At 46.4% G+C, this 16282-nt stretch overlaps 1 protein-coding gene across 1 annotated transcript in view; it reads left to right on the top strand.

The window, feature by feature from the left end:
• Positions 1 to 15395, top strand: part of CCDC13 (coiled-coil domain containing 13) — a 31768-nt gene extending 16373 nt beyond the window's left edge. The window contains exons 8-16 of the mRNA XM_084855107.1: positions 2966 to 3130; positions 3334 to 3510; positions 5097 to 5303; positions 6759 to 6889; positions 9386 to 9460; positions 10794 to 10922; positions 11665 to 11819; positions 12768 to 12882; positions 14789 to 15395. Of these exons, the coding sequence (XP_084711233.1) occupies positions 2966 to 3130; positions 3334 to 3510; positions 5097 to 5303; positions 6759 to 6889; positions 9386 to 9460; positions 10794 to 10922; positions 11665 to 11819; positions 12768 to 12882; positions 14789 to 14948 (1314 nt within the window). The 3' untranslated portion in view covers positions 14949 to 15395. The remainder of the gene's footprint in view (positions 1 to 2965; positions 3131 to 3333; positions 3511 to 5096; positions 5304 to 6758; positions 6890 to 9385; positions 9461 to 10793; positions 10923 to 11664; positions 11820 to 12767; positions 12883 to 14788) is intronic.
• The last annotated feature ends 887 nt before the right edge of the window (positions 15396 to 16282 follow it).

The raw sequence follows: 16282 nt of genomic DNA, 5'->3' as shown, positions 1-16282 counted from the left end.
TTTCTGGGTCAGATAACATCCTTCCATTCAAGAGCAGTAATTTGTATGCAGCCAAAAGGACGGCTAGCAGCCGATGGTGCTGGTGGTGAACGACGAATCCAGTGTTCTAAAGATCAACACACCATATGAACCTGGAATGTAAGATGTATGAGCCAGGGCAAATTGGATGTGGTTATTGGGGAGATGTCAAGATTAAATATAGACATTTTGGGTGTCAGTGAACTGAAATGGACTGGAATGGGCCACTTCACATCAAATGACCACCAGATCTACTGCTGTGGACAAGAGGACCACAGAAGAAATGGAGTAGCCTTCATAATTAATAATAAAGTGGCTAAAGCAGTGCTTGGGTACAATCCAAAAAATGACAGAATGATCTCAATTCGAATTCAGGGTAAGCCATTTAACATCACAGTGATCCAAATACACGCCCCAACCACAGATGCTGAAGAAGCAGAAGTAGATCAGTTCTGTGAGGATCTGCAGTACCTACTGGATGCGCCAAACAAAGATGCTATTTCATTACAGGAGACTGGAATGCTAAGGTGGGTAGTCAAACGACACCTGAAATTACAGGCAAGCATGGTCTGGGAGAACAAAATGAAGCAGGACGTAGGCTGATAGAATTTTGCCAAGACAACTCACTGTGCATAACAAACACTCTCTTCCAACAACCTAAGAGATGACTTTATACATGGGCTTCACCAGACGGTCAACACCGAAATCAGATTAACTACATCCTTTGTAGCCAAAGGTGGTGGAGCTCTATGCAGTCGGTAAAAACAAGACCTGGAGCTGATTGTAATTCAGATCACGAACTTCTTATTGCACAATTTAGAATCAGACTAAAGAGAATAGGGAAGACCCACAGATCAGTTAGATATGAGCTCACTAATACTCCTCATGAATATGCAGTGGAGGTGAAGAATAGATTTAAGGGACTAGATTTAGTAGATAGGGTCCCAGAAGAACAATGGACAGAAGTTTGCAACATTGTTCAGGAGACAGCAACAAAAAACGTCCCAAAGAAAAAGAAAACCAAGAAGGCAAGATGGCTGTCTGCTGAGACACTGGAAGCAGCCCAAGAAAGAAGGAAAGCAAAAGGCAACAGTGATCGAGGGAGATATGCCCAATTAAATGCAAAATTCCAGAGGTTAGCCAGAAGAGATAAGGAATTATTTTTAAACAAGCAATGCGCAGAAGCGGAAGAAGATAATAGAATAGGAAGGACAAGAGACCTCTTCCAGAAAATTAGATCGGAGGTAAATTCCAGGTAAAAATGGGTATGATCAAAAACAAAGATGGCAAGGACCTAACAGAAGCAGAAGAGATCAAGAAAAGGTGGCAAGAATATACGGAAGATCTGTATAGGAAGGATAATAATATTGGGGATAGATCTGACGGTGTGGTCAGTGAGCTAGAGCCAGACAAAGAGTGAGGTTGAATGGGCCTTAAGAAGCATTGCTAATAACAAGGCAGCAGGAGGTGACGGTATCCCAGCTGAACTTCTTGCAAGATGATGCTGTCAAGGTGATGCATGCCATATGCCAGCAAATTTGGAAAACACAAGAATGGCCACCAGATTGGAAAAAATCAACTTATATCCCCATACCAAAAAAGGGAAGCACCAAAGAATGTTCAAACTATCAAACAGTGGCACTTATTTCACATGCCAGTAAGGTAATGCTCAAGATCTTGCAAGGTAGACTCCAGCAATTCATGGAACGAGAATTGCCAGATGTACAAGCTGGGTTTAGAAAAGGCAGAGGAACGAGAGACCAAATTGCCAATATCCGCTGGATAATGGAGAAAGCCAGGGAGTTTCAGAAAAACATCTATTTCTGTTTTATTGACTATTCTAAAGCCTTTGACTGTGTGGATCATAACAAATTGTGGCAAGTTCTTGGTGGTATGGGGATACCAAGTCCTCTTGTCTGCCTCCTGAGGAATCTGTATAATGACCAAGTAGCAACAGTAAGAACAGACCACGGAACAACGGACTGGTTTAAGATTGGGAAAGGAGTACGGCAGGGTTGTATACTGTCACCCTACCTATTCAACCTGTACGCAGAACACATCATGCGACGTGCTGGGCTTGATGAAGCCAAGGCTGGAGTTAAAATTGCTGGAAGAAACATTAACAATCTCAGATATGCAGATGATACTACTTTGATGACTGAACGCAAGGAGGAGCTGAGGAACCTTATGACGAAGGTGAAAGAAGAAAGTGCAAAAGCTGGGTTGCAGTTAAACCTCAAAAAAACCAAGATTATGGCAACCAGCTTGATTGAGAACTGGCAAATAAAGGGAGAAAACGTGGAGGCAGTGACAGACTTTGTCTTTCAAGGCGCAAAGATTACTGCAGACGCTGACTGCAGCCAGGAAATCAGAAGACGTTTACTTCTTGGGAGGACAGCAATGACAAATCTTGATAAAATAGTGAAGAGCAGAGACATCACACTGACAACAAAGGTCCGCATAGTTAAAGCAATGGTATTCCCCGTAGTTAGCTATGGCTGCGAGAGCTGGACCATAAGGAAGGCTGAGCGAAGGAAGATAGATGCTTTTGAACTGTGGTGCTGGAGGAAAATTCTGAGAGTGCCTTGGACTGCAAGAAGATCAAACCAGTCCATTCCCCAGGAAATAAAGCCAGACTGCTCACTTGAGGGAATGATATTAAAGGCAAAACTGAAGTACTTTGGCCACATAATGAGCAGACAGGATATCCTGGAGAAGATGCTGATGCTAGGGAAAGTGGAAGTCAAAAGGAAGAGGGGCCGACCAAGGGCAAGATGGATGGATGATATTCTGGAGGTGACGGACTCGACCTTGGGGGAGCTGGGGGTGGCAACGGCCGACAGGAAGCTCTGGCATGGGCTGGTCCATGAAGTCACGGACAGTCGGAAGCGACTGACCGAATAAACAACAAACAAGCCTTCTGTGTATTCTTTACCTTTTCCTCTAGGTCCGGGAGCTGGAGAGTCAGTTGGGGCACAGCAGAAGCAGGATGTCTCAGAGCAGCGCTGACGAAGAAGTGCTAAGCTTTACAGACTCAAGGAAGAAATCTGCCCAAGAGAAGAACCTGCAACGGATTCGGAGTTTGGAAAAAGAAAAGAAAGAAGCCCTGGAGGTAAGGATGTACAAAGCTGAGGACAAAGCTTCCTTTTTGCAGGCAGGGACGGGGGGAGCATCTGAAGCCTGGCTGCCTGTTTGGCAAAGCCCTGCAGTTCCTGCCATCATGGAATATAATGGGCGCTCACTCGGCTGAAAAATTCTTTTCATGTACAATTATCCGCAGCCTCGGTTTTCCTTTCTGTACTTCCCTAACTGCAGAAACTTACTGGTGAACACAATGCCCTCCAGAAGGATCATGAGGATGTGAAAAAGAAGTTGGATGGTTCCAAAGCTAGAAACAGAGTGTTGTCCGGTGAGGTGAAAACCCTGAAGGAACAAATCTCGACCCTACTGGACAAAGGAAAGCATGACGATGAACTCATTGATGCTTTACTGGTATGTTTGTATGTATTTACATTATTTATATACTGCTCCACATCAAAGATTTCAGGGTGGTGAACAACAAGATAAAAGAATAAAACCCCAAGACATTTGAAAATACCAGATTCTGAACTTAATAAACTGCAGCTGGTCACTCAGGGAAGGCCTCTCGAAATAACAATGTCTTCAGGAGGTGCCGAAAGCAACATAACATTGGCGCCTGCCTGACCTCCAGAGGCAGGGAATTCCACAGAAGGGGGCCCACCACGCTGAAGGCTATGGTGGTATGATCAGCTGGTGAAATTCCTGCTCCACATTAGAGACGTTCACTCCTGGCCACTTACTCCTGGCTATATAAACTCCCAGAATGTTACAAAGACTTGTATTCTCCCCCGCCCCAATACACACACATTAAGTATCCTACAAGCATTGGCACTATGCTGGGGTCTGAGCCTGAGGCCTTGGAGCAGCCTTCCAAACCTGGCGTCCTCCAGATATTTTGGACTACAATTCCCATCATCCTCGATCATTGGCCATGCTGGGTGGGGCTGATGGGAATGTAGTCCAAAACATCTAGAAGGTGCCAGGGTGGGGAAGGCTGCCCTAGAGAGTCGGTGCCAGGTGGAGTCAACAGTGGGCCAGTGGCCTGACCTGGTACAAGATCCTTCTTTCATATGAGTGCCAGTCGCACTCTATCCCTATGTGAGTGATGGAGGCGGGTCAGTTAGCCACACTGCAGAGGGCATAGCTAAGCTGGGCTGCAGGGAAAAGTGGGTGGGGCTCGCCCGGGTTCATGCAGGCTGCCTAGAGAGCCCCTGAGAGCTGTATATGGCCCGTGGGCCATGAGTCAGTTGATAAGTTCTTCAGAGCCACTGCTTTTGAGCTGCAGGTCAAGGGTGTATCTGTTTAGTTTGAAGCCATTTTGGTTCTGGTTTGTTAAAATAATAAAAAAATATGGAAGGTTATCTTTGCTTTAACCAAAGAGTACTTATTTATAGTCTATTAAACAGAAGCAATCTGAAAAAAGGCACCAATCTATTTGATGTTTTGGTCATATGCAAAAAAAAGTTTAAATGTAATTAATTATCTGTTGAAGCTGTGAATGGCCTATGGCCCACTACTAAATAAAATATCTCTTCAAGCTTATCAACGAAACATTATTTAGTCCGTTGATAACCCTAAAATGTACACATGTACAGTAATTGCACTTGTGCCGGAAGAGAGTAAACCTTAGGTGTCAGGCATAGCCTCTTTTTCTGTCTCCTGCTGGGGGGAATCTGTCTTTACTATGCCAAAATGCGAAATCCTTGCGATGGAGAGATGTTGAAAATACTAGTCTGCTAAGGAAGTCTTTTGTGGAGTCTGGATGCTTATGATGAACTGGTTTGAGCCATTGCGCAAGTCACTTAACTTCAGAGGTACATTCCGGCTAATGCATTTCTTCTGCAACACAGAAGCTGCTCTTGTATCACTCGAATGCTTGAAAACCAGGCAGGCCCCTTGCTTCAAGTGACGTTAGGCGGAAAACGCCGCCTTCGTGCACATTTAATGAGTCGTGTCTACAAAACCGAGCATCCCATGTGCCTCTTCTGCTTCACCAGAGCCAGCAGAAGGAAATGCAAGTGATCTTAAAGAACCTGAGCCAGCAGGACGAAAGGAACAAGGAATGCCAGCAGAGCCTGGGGAAGCAGCTGAATGTTGAGGTACAGAAGCAGAACTGCCTCATAGAACAGCTCAAGCAAATGGTGGCTGAACGAGAAGCCAGGGTGAAAGAGCTGGAGGAGAAAGTCAGGCAGCTCACTTTGCAGGTAAACCAGACCCGATCAATTTGCTAGAGAAGCACTCATGAATATCAGTAACAAGGGGCTCACCACTGGCGGGTATATATGAGCCCCTTATTTAGATTTAGACAGACCCTCTGAAGAAGAGGTCATACAGGCAACAGCAGCTCTCAACAGAAGCGTAATACACTGTGCTTGTACTGGACACTGGCAGTTTGTCTCTGGATGTGATTCAGGGTCAGCCAGACAGCAGAAGCACCACAAACATTTTCTCCAAGGGACCAATGACAAATTTAGTTCATAAAATGTCAACAACTAAAATATAAAATGCTGCAATTGTCTCTCTGAAATAATGAGCAAAAGCCCCAACTAGCTTCAAGAACCATCTGGAAATATTTATGAATATTGCCTTATTTGTTGTACAAGTTGGGCCCGCAACAGAATGTTACAGTGTAGACTGCATCTACTCAGGGTTCCAGCCAGCCGTGCCCTCTTCCGAAATACTCCATTCCATTTCCCCTGCCCCCTGGTCTTCTGGATCCCCCCCTCCATCAATAGTTAGCATTCCATGGCCACTAATTATGCTTAATCCTATTTGGGCTGTATTTTCAGGGGGGTTGGCCAAATATTTTCCCCAACAGCAAATATTTTCCCCAAAGATTTTTCCCTGAAGTTTGTTTTTGTACTACTGCAAACTTTGTAGTTTTCCCAAGCCGCTGATGTCTCCTCTTTGCACATGAATGATGCCATTTTGGCCACATCGGGATGCTCACAAATAGTTACAACTACAACTGCCAGAATTCTGTGGAGGGGAGAACCCGTGGTTCTGTTCGTGGTGTGGATATACCCTCTGCGAACAGGCTTGTGGTCCAATTGCCTGTGTTTTGGGGGGTGAGGATTGACTTTTCCTGCAGCGTTGATTGGCTTGCTGATCACAGGCCTTGTCTTAGAGCCAAACTACATGTTACATTAAGCATGGAACCAGCACTTGTATGCTTGCTTTTTCTTTGGGAAATAGCAGGTGCAGGTGGGCGGAATCTGGATGGGGACTGCAGTCTTGCCTGGGAGGGGGAATTTAAGCCTTTGCCTCCATCATAGTCCCAATCTGAATCCAGACCCACCCACCCCCGCTGCTGTTTGCTCTGGGAAGAATGCTGCTTGCCTTGGCTTGCCCAGGGCTTGTCTTGACCAAAGAAAAAACAAACATGCAATTGCTAATTATGTTTAATGTAATGTTAATTCTCAGGTATTACCAGAGATGTGTGTGGCCCATAAAAGCATACCTGTGAACCGCCCAGAGAGCTTCAGCTATTGGGCAGTATAGGAATGAAATAAATAAAATAAATAAACTTGTGTAACAAAACCCAGCAACCCTCTCTCCATCCTATCACGAAACTGAGTGAAAGCAAAAGAGTAGGTAGAAAATCCGCCCAGGTGAGCGAAAAATATGTAAACTCTGATTTGGTTGATGTTTTATACCAGCGTCACCTTCATCGAACAGAGGAAAGCAATTCCGATTCCATTTCTTCACTGTCTGCAGAGTCTTTGGAAGAGGAGAATTACACTTCAGCTTCCAGGAAGGATGACCTCATTGGAAGCAATAGCTCTGCACGGTAAGAGAAACATCTTTTAAAATACAGTTTTCTGCCAGAGTGAAGTTTTAAGGGGACCCTGGCCCTCATTCATAATTCATGGGAATCTCTTTCAATTGCTTTAGCGGCTAAAAAATTATTCTAGGAACATTATCTTTGACAAGTCTGCTGCACAGCTGATTGTTTCCTTGAGTAAATATTCAGAATTAAAATGATTTGCTGACCTCTTTTTTTTAGAAGTGAGAGATCAGTCAGTTTGGTTGTGGAGCAGAGGTGGAATCCTTCTAGATTCCATATATTCAGATCTGATAGAACATGACTGGGCAAAGCAAATCTTTTATCAAGCGCTCTATCCTAAAGGAAAATTCTTACAGCTTCAGCTAAGCCCATCTCTGATGTCCCATCTTCAGTGACGGAGCATATGTGGAAATGTTTCTACAGCCAGGGACAGCAATTTGTTTCCCTTTTCCCAACTGAGGCACTGTGCTTTTGTCAACCGGCTAGCAGGCAGAACTTCAATAGGTGCAGCTTTCCCTATCACTGTTTTCTCCACACAAGAAAGAACCTGTTGGATTTCTGTCACAAACAGGGTACAGGAGCCTTCCCAGCAACTCTCTAGATATGAGAGAATCTTCCTTAGTTTTGATACAGGATTATTATCCTGAATTGAATCAGTGACTTTGAACAGAGAAAGAATTTCTAGGGAATCTTTCAGCCATATCCTCTTGTTTACTGTCTCCAGTTGTTCCCAGGTTACTGGGTGGTTTAAGGGAATTCTTCACTTCACTCAGTCTTGCAAACCTGGAACTTCTGTATCTCTGGTATCAGGTATACAGGTATACAATGACTTTTCTCAATCTGACAGAGAAGTAAGTCTGTGGATGCAATTCAGCCAAGGATTCTTGCCTTCCTTCAGTTCTTTTCCCCTTGGACTAACTCCTTGAGCATCTTCTCAAATCAGAGTCTGAAGGGATTGCTATCCCAGGGGAACAGGCCTTCCTTTTGCAGTGCTCAGAAGTTAGATTCCAGTGGAGAGCAGTAGAAATTTGTTTGGTTCACATGTTATGTGTTGTTCCCAGATTATTGTGTGGTTTAAGGGAATTCTTCACTTCACTCAGTCTTGCAAACCAGGAACTCGTGTATCTTTGGCATCAGGTATACAATGACTTCTTTCAGTCTGACAGATGCTTGGCTGAACTGCCTTCCTTCAGTTCTTTTCTCCTTGGACTAATTCCTTCAGTTCATTTCATTTATTATATTTCAATACCGCTCCATAGCTGAAGCTCTCTGGGCGGTTCACAAAAATGTAAAAAACCATTAAAATACGTTATATAAAGTATAAAACCACTCACATAATTACATAGAACAAATAGGACACACAAAACATACATCTAAAACAATTTAAAACAGCCAGAGACAATCAAAGAGATTCCTTATATGCTGCCAAATGCCTGAGAGAAGAGAGCATTTTTAACCTGGTGCCGAAAAGATGACAATGTTAGCACCAGGTGGGCCTCGTCAGGGAGATTATTCCATAAATGGGGGGCCACCACCAAGAAGACCCTCCCCCTTAAACATCTTCTCAAATCAGAGTTTGAAGGGATTGCTGTCCCAGAGAAACAGGTCTTCCTTTTGCAGTGCTCAGAAGTTAAGACTCCAGTGGAGGGCGGTAGAAATTTGATTGATTCACATGTTAATGCAAACGTATCAAATTTGCACTTCCCAAACCTAAACATGAACTGGAACACAGTTTGCTGCACGAACGCTTCATTGATTGGAGCAGGGGAGGTCTACGTTTGCAAAAGTGTACTCAAAAATGTATACACTTGGAAAGTGCATACCAAAAATGCGGATTTTTTTTTAAAATGCATACGAATTTTCCTGCAGACTAAAAAAACAAAAGAAGAAATCCAGTCCGAGGCAGAATCAGGACAGAAACTTAGCACTGGAAAAATGAGAACCTGCATGAAGTCAAGCTTGACAGATCCACCCATCGCTAGCTTACGGACACTTCAGATGGTGTTCCCACCTGGCTGTGTTCCATTGCCCTAGTGCTCACTGAGAGTGGTGACCCTTTGTGTGGGATGTACCAATTCAGGTGGAGCCTCACATCTCTCAGGGTTCTTGCATACAAGCAAATATGATCCGCATGAAAAATGTACTTGTCAGGGTGAAGGATTCTAGCATTGCCTCCCCCGACATACCAGTTCTCTGTGTGCAGGGAATTCTGTGTGTGAAGCATTCAGTCACGGGAACCCCCCACCTGCGGTCTGAAGTGGTACAGCCCAGACATGGGCTTGTCATTGAAGTGATAGCTAGGCTATAGAGTGCAGTCCCAATTTTCACATCAGGACAGCCTTATTTTTGCATTAATGCCACATCATCTGGGAACTAGCAGTCTCTCACAGCTTGCTGATCATTCCCCAGATAAGGGGCAGCATGCTCTGATGTTGGAGGGTGGGCAGGTTAAACACAGGGACCATTGCAGAGACAGTGACAATCCTTTGTCTTTCCCAGGATGGTGTCTAAGATGGGACACACCCTCGTGGACTCTGCGGCGACATCATTTCCAGCCCCTGTCTCTCCTGGGAGGTAAGCTCAGTCTGTCTCCCGCAGCCCACTGGCTGGAAATCCACTTGCAGCTTAGCATGGGACTTCCTCTCTCCCATCCCTGCCCCCACTTCCACTTGATCCTTACAAGACCACACGCCCGGTCAAGGAAATCAGATGATACTGAAATTGCTGTAAGCTCGCCTGAGCTCATGGGATAGGGTGGGATTTATTTATTTATTATTTTATTTATTTCATTTCTATACCGCCCAATAGCCGAAGCTCTCTGGGCGGTTCACAAAAATTAAAACCAAAAAACACACAATAAAACAATTTAAAATATATAGAATATTAAAACCACAATATAACAATACAACCACAATAAAACCTAGCAGCAGTGCAGGAGTTTAAAATACAGATTTAAAACAGCAAAGATAAAAATTTAGAAAGCTAAAATGCTAAAATGCCTGGGAAAATAAAAAGGTCTTCACCTGATGCCGAAAGGAATACAATGTAGGCGCCAGGCGAACCTCACTTGGAAGCTCATTCCAGAGCCGGGGTGCCACAGCAGAAAAAGCCCTCCTCCTAGTAGCCACCCGTCTCACTTCCTTTGGATCTAATTATAATGAATAATCGTAGAGCTAGCGCAGGTCGCCAGAGAGAGCCAGTGCTTTGCAAGGCCGCCCCATTCCCCTTCTGCAACGTAACAGCTAAGCTACTTTCTTAGCTCACGGGGGCGGGCGGGGGGGCTGTGGCAGTACCCTCCCTCATGAGCCAGTCTACCGGACTGAGCCGGCAAGCTAACAGGAATGGGTCAGTGGGGCTCCTGCACTATCGTCCTGCGCTGAAGCAATTCTGACCTTGCAGCCAGCGATGGCGAGTGCTCCCCAGAAGTGGTGGTGCCCAAAGCCTACGCCCCTCCCCATGTCTCAGCTCTAGTGCTGACCATCAATTATTTGCTGTTCCTCTTTGCCTGAATGCTTTGTGAATAACAGCAGAAGCACAGCAACCTACCAATGAGGACTGATGTTTGTTTTGATCATGGCCCAATAAGCCGTCCTGTACCTTCTTCAGCCGTTGCTTCACACAGTGCGGAGTTAGTTTAGGGAACTATCTGCCATGAGGTACGGTGATGGCCACAGGCATATATGGAAAAAGGGGTTGGAGGGTCTGCCCCGGATATATTTGTAGGCCGTTGGGAAGGGACAGCAGTGAGGCAGGGCGGTTGCCTTTGGGCCTTGCTGGGGATTTCCTAGAAGCATTTGCCTGGACTTCGTTGGCTGAACTGGTTGCTGGACCAGATGGGCTGTTGGTTTGCCAGGCCAGACATTATTTTCAGTTAGCAAACCCAACCTGACCTTTCTGTCCTTTTTAGGGCCGATGAGCCTGAAGACCCAGATATGAAAACCCTGAAGGTCCGGATCACAGAGTACAAGGTTCTTTGTCAGGCTGCTGAAGTAGAGCGGGACAGGCTGATAGAACTGGTCAACATCCTACAGAAAAGGTGGGAAGCTCCTGAGTTCAGAACATTGTTGTGCTTTGAAACAGGCCCCTCTCTTCCCCTTTTGACAACCAAGGAACCGCTAGGCATGTTTTTTCCGTTCTGTGTTACCAAATGACCATAGTGCCGAGGAGAGGAAAAGCCATAGCTCAAGAGGAGAGTGCATGCCTGCGTGCAGAAGTTTCCAGGACCAGTCCCTGGCATCTTCAGATAGGGCCGGGAAAGAGTCCCTTCTGAAACCTGGGAGAGTCGCTTCCAATCAGTGTAGATGATACTGAGCTAGATGAACAAAGGGTCTGTCTCTAGATAAGGCATCTTCCTATGTTCCCAAGGATGCTGTGTATGTAAATTTGAGACGCTGAGTCATCTGCAGAGATGCAAGAGGGAAAGCGATCATCAAAAAGGGACTTCTAGGGGATGTTTTGTTCTCAAAATAATGCCAGGGAGTCACCAGGTCAAAGAGGGGCTTACCTGTTATCAGGCAGAATAGACTAGTCCTCAGTCACATAAGTCAGTGCCCTGGTGAAAGGATTGGTTGGAACTGGAGAAGTCTATATCCCATTACAACACATGAAGGGCTGTGAGAGTATATCGCTTTGGAGTATTAAAATGGAGGAATTGTGTGTGTTTATGCGTAAATGTAAATATCTTGAGTTTTGCTATAGGGGAGCCTTAGGGGGGGATCGCCAGAGCTATAGCACTTAAAAATGAATTCTGCACAAAACCCTTCTGTTTTGAATGTCAGGGTGGATGAAAGCACTGTTAAGGTTTGGGAAGCAGAGAAGAAGCTTCAAGAACAGCAACGCAGGTGTATCATTCTAGAGCAGCAGTTTGAAAAAATGAAAATGGAGTCAGGGAAGAATAGCAGCACATCAAAGGCCCACTCAAAGGGCAAAGCAGGTAACTGGATCAGAGCATCAAGAGAAGCAACGTTGTCCACTGGCGCTGCACGGAGCAGTTGTACCAAATGTCTACAAACAGTGTGGGAATTTAAGCCTGTTACAACATAAAGGTTGATCTCTTGCATATGACAGCGATTTCTTGACTTCTTATAAGTAGGCAAATCTATTTAAAAAGAACCCCAGAGTAAAGCCATTCCCAGGAGGCTCTTGTGGTTCCTCAGAGGGGTCCCCTTATCTGGGTCCCAAGGAATGTTGCTGGGGTTAGGAGGCCAGGCCAGGTGACTTGGAAGCAGCTACACAAATATTCAAGCCATTTATTCTGCCCCAGAGGAGAACTTTGGTAGTCCACTCATTCAGTGACACCCTGACGTGCCCCTCCTGGCCATTAATTACCACTCTGTCTTGCAGTGCTTATCTAGACAGGGACTTCATATAAGGGCCAGGGAGCCAGCAGATGACTGCTCCCCTGGCTGGAGGCTTAGCATGGCTAAATGATGGCTTGGTTTCAGAGGGAGCTCCCAAGACCTGACTGTAGCATGGCTGAAATGCTTGGCTTCCTGTATTCTTCATTCTGTCTTTCTCAGATGGTTTAACCTGGACCAGAGAGCAATGTTCATGCCATGCTCACAATGTTCATGCCATGCTCACAAACTCACACTGTGACTCCAGGACATTTCTTCTTCCTACCCTCTCCCCAGTAAACTAACTACGGCCAGAGAGTCAAGGCACACACATTCTCAGGGACAGGGTGACCAAAATGTGAGGGGGGGGGGGTGCGCGTGCGTGCGTGCGTGTTTTCCACAGTGCAAAAACGTTAACAGATGTATTCATTTTTTGTATTTGAAGTTGGGGATTATGAATGCGGAAACTGACGGTAGTTGAGTTTGAAATGAAGGCAACGTTCTGTGCCCAGGTTCCCTTTTAACAACATGCCCTGTATCTACAGCTCAGCCCCTCAGCACCACCAGGCTGAGCTGGAACCCAGGTGATAGGAAAGATCTTCCATCAGCATTGCTCTCGGAAGTGCCCCTGGAGTCCCAGATAGAAGAACTGTCCACAAGGTAGGACCTGGTCCCTCTCATTATTCCTTACCAGTTCAAGAAAGCTCAAGTTTCTAACGCTCAAGAGTTCCGGAGGAAACCCTTAAAGGGAATGGACAATTTCTGCTAAGGGCTTTAAGCCAGTCTTCCCCAACCTGGTGCCCTCCAGATGTGTCGGACTGCAACTCCCAGCATGCCTGATCCTCTTAGCAGCTGCATCGACGCACGTATGTGGTTGAATGGAAAGACAGATGCACAACAGCAAAGTTTGTGCCATTGTCCCAGTGCTGGGGGAGCACTCAAGCTATTCTGCCTGCAGGGCACCATGCCTCAGCACAACAGACAGCCTCCCTTGCACTGGTGTTCCTTCTGGGTTGAAAGCCATTGTGGACTGCAGTGCTTACAGTGTCAGACAAGGAATGGGGAGATCGAGGTTCGAATCCCCACTCAGTTGTGACGCTCACTGGGTGACCCTGGGCCAGTCGCTCGCTCTCTTTCAGCTTTGCCTACCTGACAGGGTTGTTAAGAGGATAAAATGGGTGGGTGGCAGAGCAGTGTGCGCTGCCTTGAGCTTCTCGGAGGAGAGGCAGGGTATAAATGTAGTTCTGATTTTTTAAAAAATGCCATTGGGGATGTGGGGGTAGTTCTTCCGCATGGCCTCTTGCTCTGAGCTGGGGTGAGGTGTGTGTGGAGCCACTGGGCTGCTCTTTCTGTCCTGGGCAAAAGAGCACTGGAGCATTGCAGTGGCCACGTTTGCACCCCCGTAGCACTGCAGCACTTCGTCGCTGCTCCAGGAGGAACATCAGGAGGCTGTCCCTGCTGCCTGCCCTTAGAGTATAGAGCTCTGGGTGGCAAGCCGTGCATAAGTAGCTCCCCAGGCCTAGAAGGAATTGTTAGGGGGGAGCAGAGAAGAGCGGAGGGGAGGGGGTCTGTGTAGCTGCAATAACCACTTGGGGACGGGAAGATAGGAAGCTGCCTGATACAGAGTCAGACCACGGGTCCTTCTAGCCCAGTATTGTCGATACTGACTGGCACAGCTCTCCAGGTTTCAGACAGGAGTTTTCCCAGCCTCACCTGGAGATGCCAGGGATCGAACTTGTGACCTTTTGCAGGCAAAGCAACTGCTCTACCACTGAGGTACGGCCCCCTCTATCTTATGGATGGGCTTAAGAATGTGAGAACAGCCCTGCTGGATCAGACCGAGGGTCCATCTAGTCCAGCATTCTGTTCCCACAATGGCTAGCCAGTGCCCCAATGGGAAGCCCACAAATAGGACATGAGTGTAATCGCACCCTCTTGGCAATAAGCTTAGGCAGCTATAAAAGGGGAATGATACCCCAATGGAGCTTCTGTGTACAGAGGCAGTATACCCCTGAACAGTGGAGCAACGGGGGGGAAGCCTCTTGCCTTCATGCTTTTCTTGTGGACTTCTCAGAGGCCTCTGGTGGTCCACTATGGGAAATAGGATGCTAGACTAGATAGATTCTTCGTCTGACCCAGCAGGGCTTGTCTTAGGTTCTTCAGTAGCTGAATACACAGCACCAGATCCTCGGCAGATGGATGTTTGGTTAGCGCTTCTTAAGTCAAAGCATTACCTATAGATCCAGGCCTTTATCTTTGTCAACAGGGTCAGAGGCTCAAGTTTTGGAGATTTCAGTAGGCACGTTCTCTCCACGTCAGTAGGTACATCTCTACAGCCCCCCCCCCCCCATGAGGGCTAGAAACTTCCTTTTAACATAAATGAAAACTGGAATTTTCAGAACTGTGTGTACTGTCCATCATCATAGGAATACATACAAGTTTGCATATTGATACAATCACCTACATCTTGTTCCTGTCTTAAAATGCCTAGAGGAGTGTTTGCTCTGGTCTCAGCTTGTATCTGCTTTAATATATTGGGCTCAGATGACTCCTTGTGTTCACCTAGGCTTGCAGTCCAAGTGGACGAGAACGAAGGCCTGAGGACTGCTTTGCAGGACACCGTGAAGACCAAAGAGGAAGACTTCCGGGTGTACCAGCAGACTGTGGGCCAGGTGAAGGAGATCTTCCTCCAAGCTCTGAGGCAGCAGAAGCAGGACAGGAACTAAGCCAGACCCATCCAGAGTGCCCTGTGGAGGGAGGGAGGTTGTCAGGGAATCCCAGTATGCACTGTTCCACATTGCCAGGTTTGTTGTCCCCAGTGATATTTATTTAAAAACTTGCAGGAGGGAGTGAGAGATAGAACTGATCTTGATCCTGTTGAAGATGCTGATGTGGTATCAAACTCTTGCCAGCAAGAGAAACAGAGAGGTCAGCTCTTCTCATCCATAATGATGTACATGTAACTGTATTTCGTGGAACTCTAGGCCTGCAGTCTTTCAGTGCAAGTTTAGAACCTGTACAAGCTGCCCTTAAAAGGTTTACCTTGTGTGGAAACAGCTAGAACACCTTTATGTGCCTGCCATGCTGCTGTTTTTAATTTGTAAATACAGGACGGTTTTGGTCATTTTTTTGCAAAACCATGACAAGATAAAACTTATCTTAGTTTTTCAAGCAGCTTGACATGCTTCTATTTCTGCTCTGCTTCCTGTTCTGAGTTGCAGAGGGGGCAGTGAAAGGCAGAGGTTCACTGCAGTTCAGTCAGGTGAGCTCCTGACCGGTGTCTACTAAGGTATCTTTGCACAAGCACTCCCTCCCCCTCCCCCCATCTAGTGTCCTGCCATGTTTGTTGCTGTTCTTTACAACTTGGCTTCACCTTCATTGCCCTGGTGGTGCTCTCTGCAACTTTTCTTCCTTCTGGGATCAGTGGGCTTTTCTTGGACTCAGACTCATCTTTTTCTTATAGAATTACTGCACTCGGGGTCTTTATTCTGGCCTTGAAGAGAGTACAGATGCCCTAACGCAGCTTTGCCCAACCCGGTGCCATCCAGATATGTTGGACTACAACTTCAAGCGTCCCCCAGCCATATGCACAGTGTCTGAACATATGCAAAGCGTCTTCCGTTCACTAGTGGGCAGCTGCAGTCTATCCCCTTCCCACACCTGTAGAACAAAGGAAAATGGCCGTGGCAGCTTCTACCTGTGTTAACCTACTGTTGCTAGAGTTTATCACCATGACTCGGCACCAATACTAGGGACCAAGTAGTACGCATTACTTCCACCACTGGTCCTTGAGAATGCAAAATAGTTGCAAGCTTCCCCGTGATTCCAGCCAGGATCAGGGGGGTACCCACACCAGCTGCTTTTAAAAAAGGAACAAGAAGACCTGGGATCTGGTACCACTGAACCACCTTTACTGCCTTTCCAAAACACCAGCCTTGCCCGGAACTCACTGGGGAAGACCGTGTCCTTTAGACCTGTCACTAGATGCTCCTCCCTTTGCTTCAGTGCCCCCGTTCATAGCACCAGCTGCCTTCGAGGCTGTCCTTGGGACTCCTTGAAG

The sequence above is a fragment of the Heloderma suspectum genome, chromosome 5 (genome assembly GCF_057233095.1).
Source record: "Heloderma suspectum isolate Gila_16-S chromosome 5, 16-S_ref, whole genome shotgun sequence".
Taxonomy (NCBI): Eukaryota; Metazoa; Chordata; class Lepidosauria; order Squamata; family Helodermatidae; genus Heloderma; species Heloderma suspectum.
Note: the sequence above shows the minus strand (reverse complement) of the source record. Positions and strands in the feature narration are given on the sequence as shown.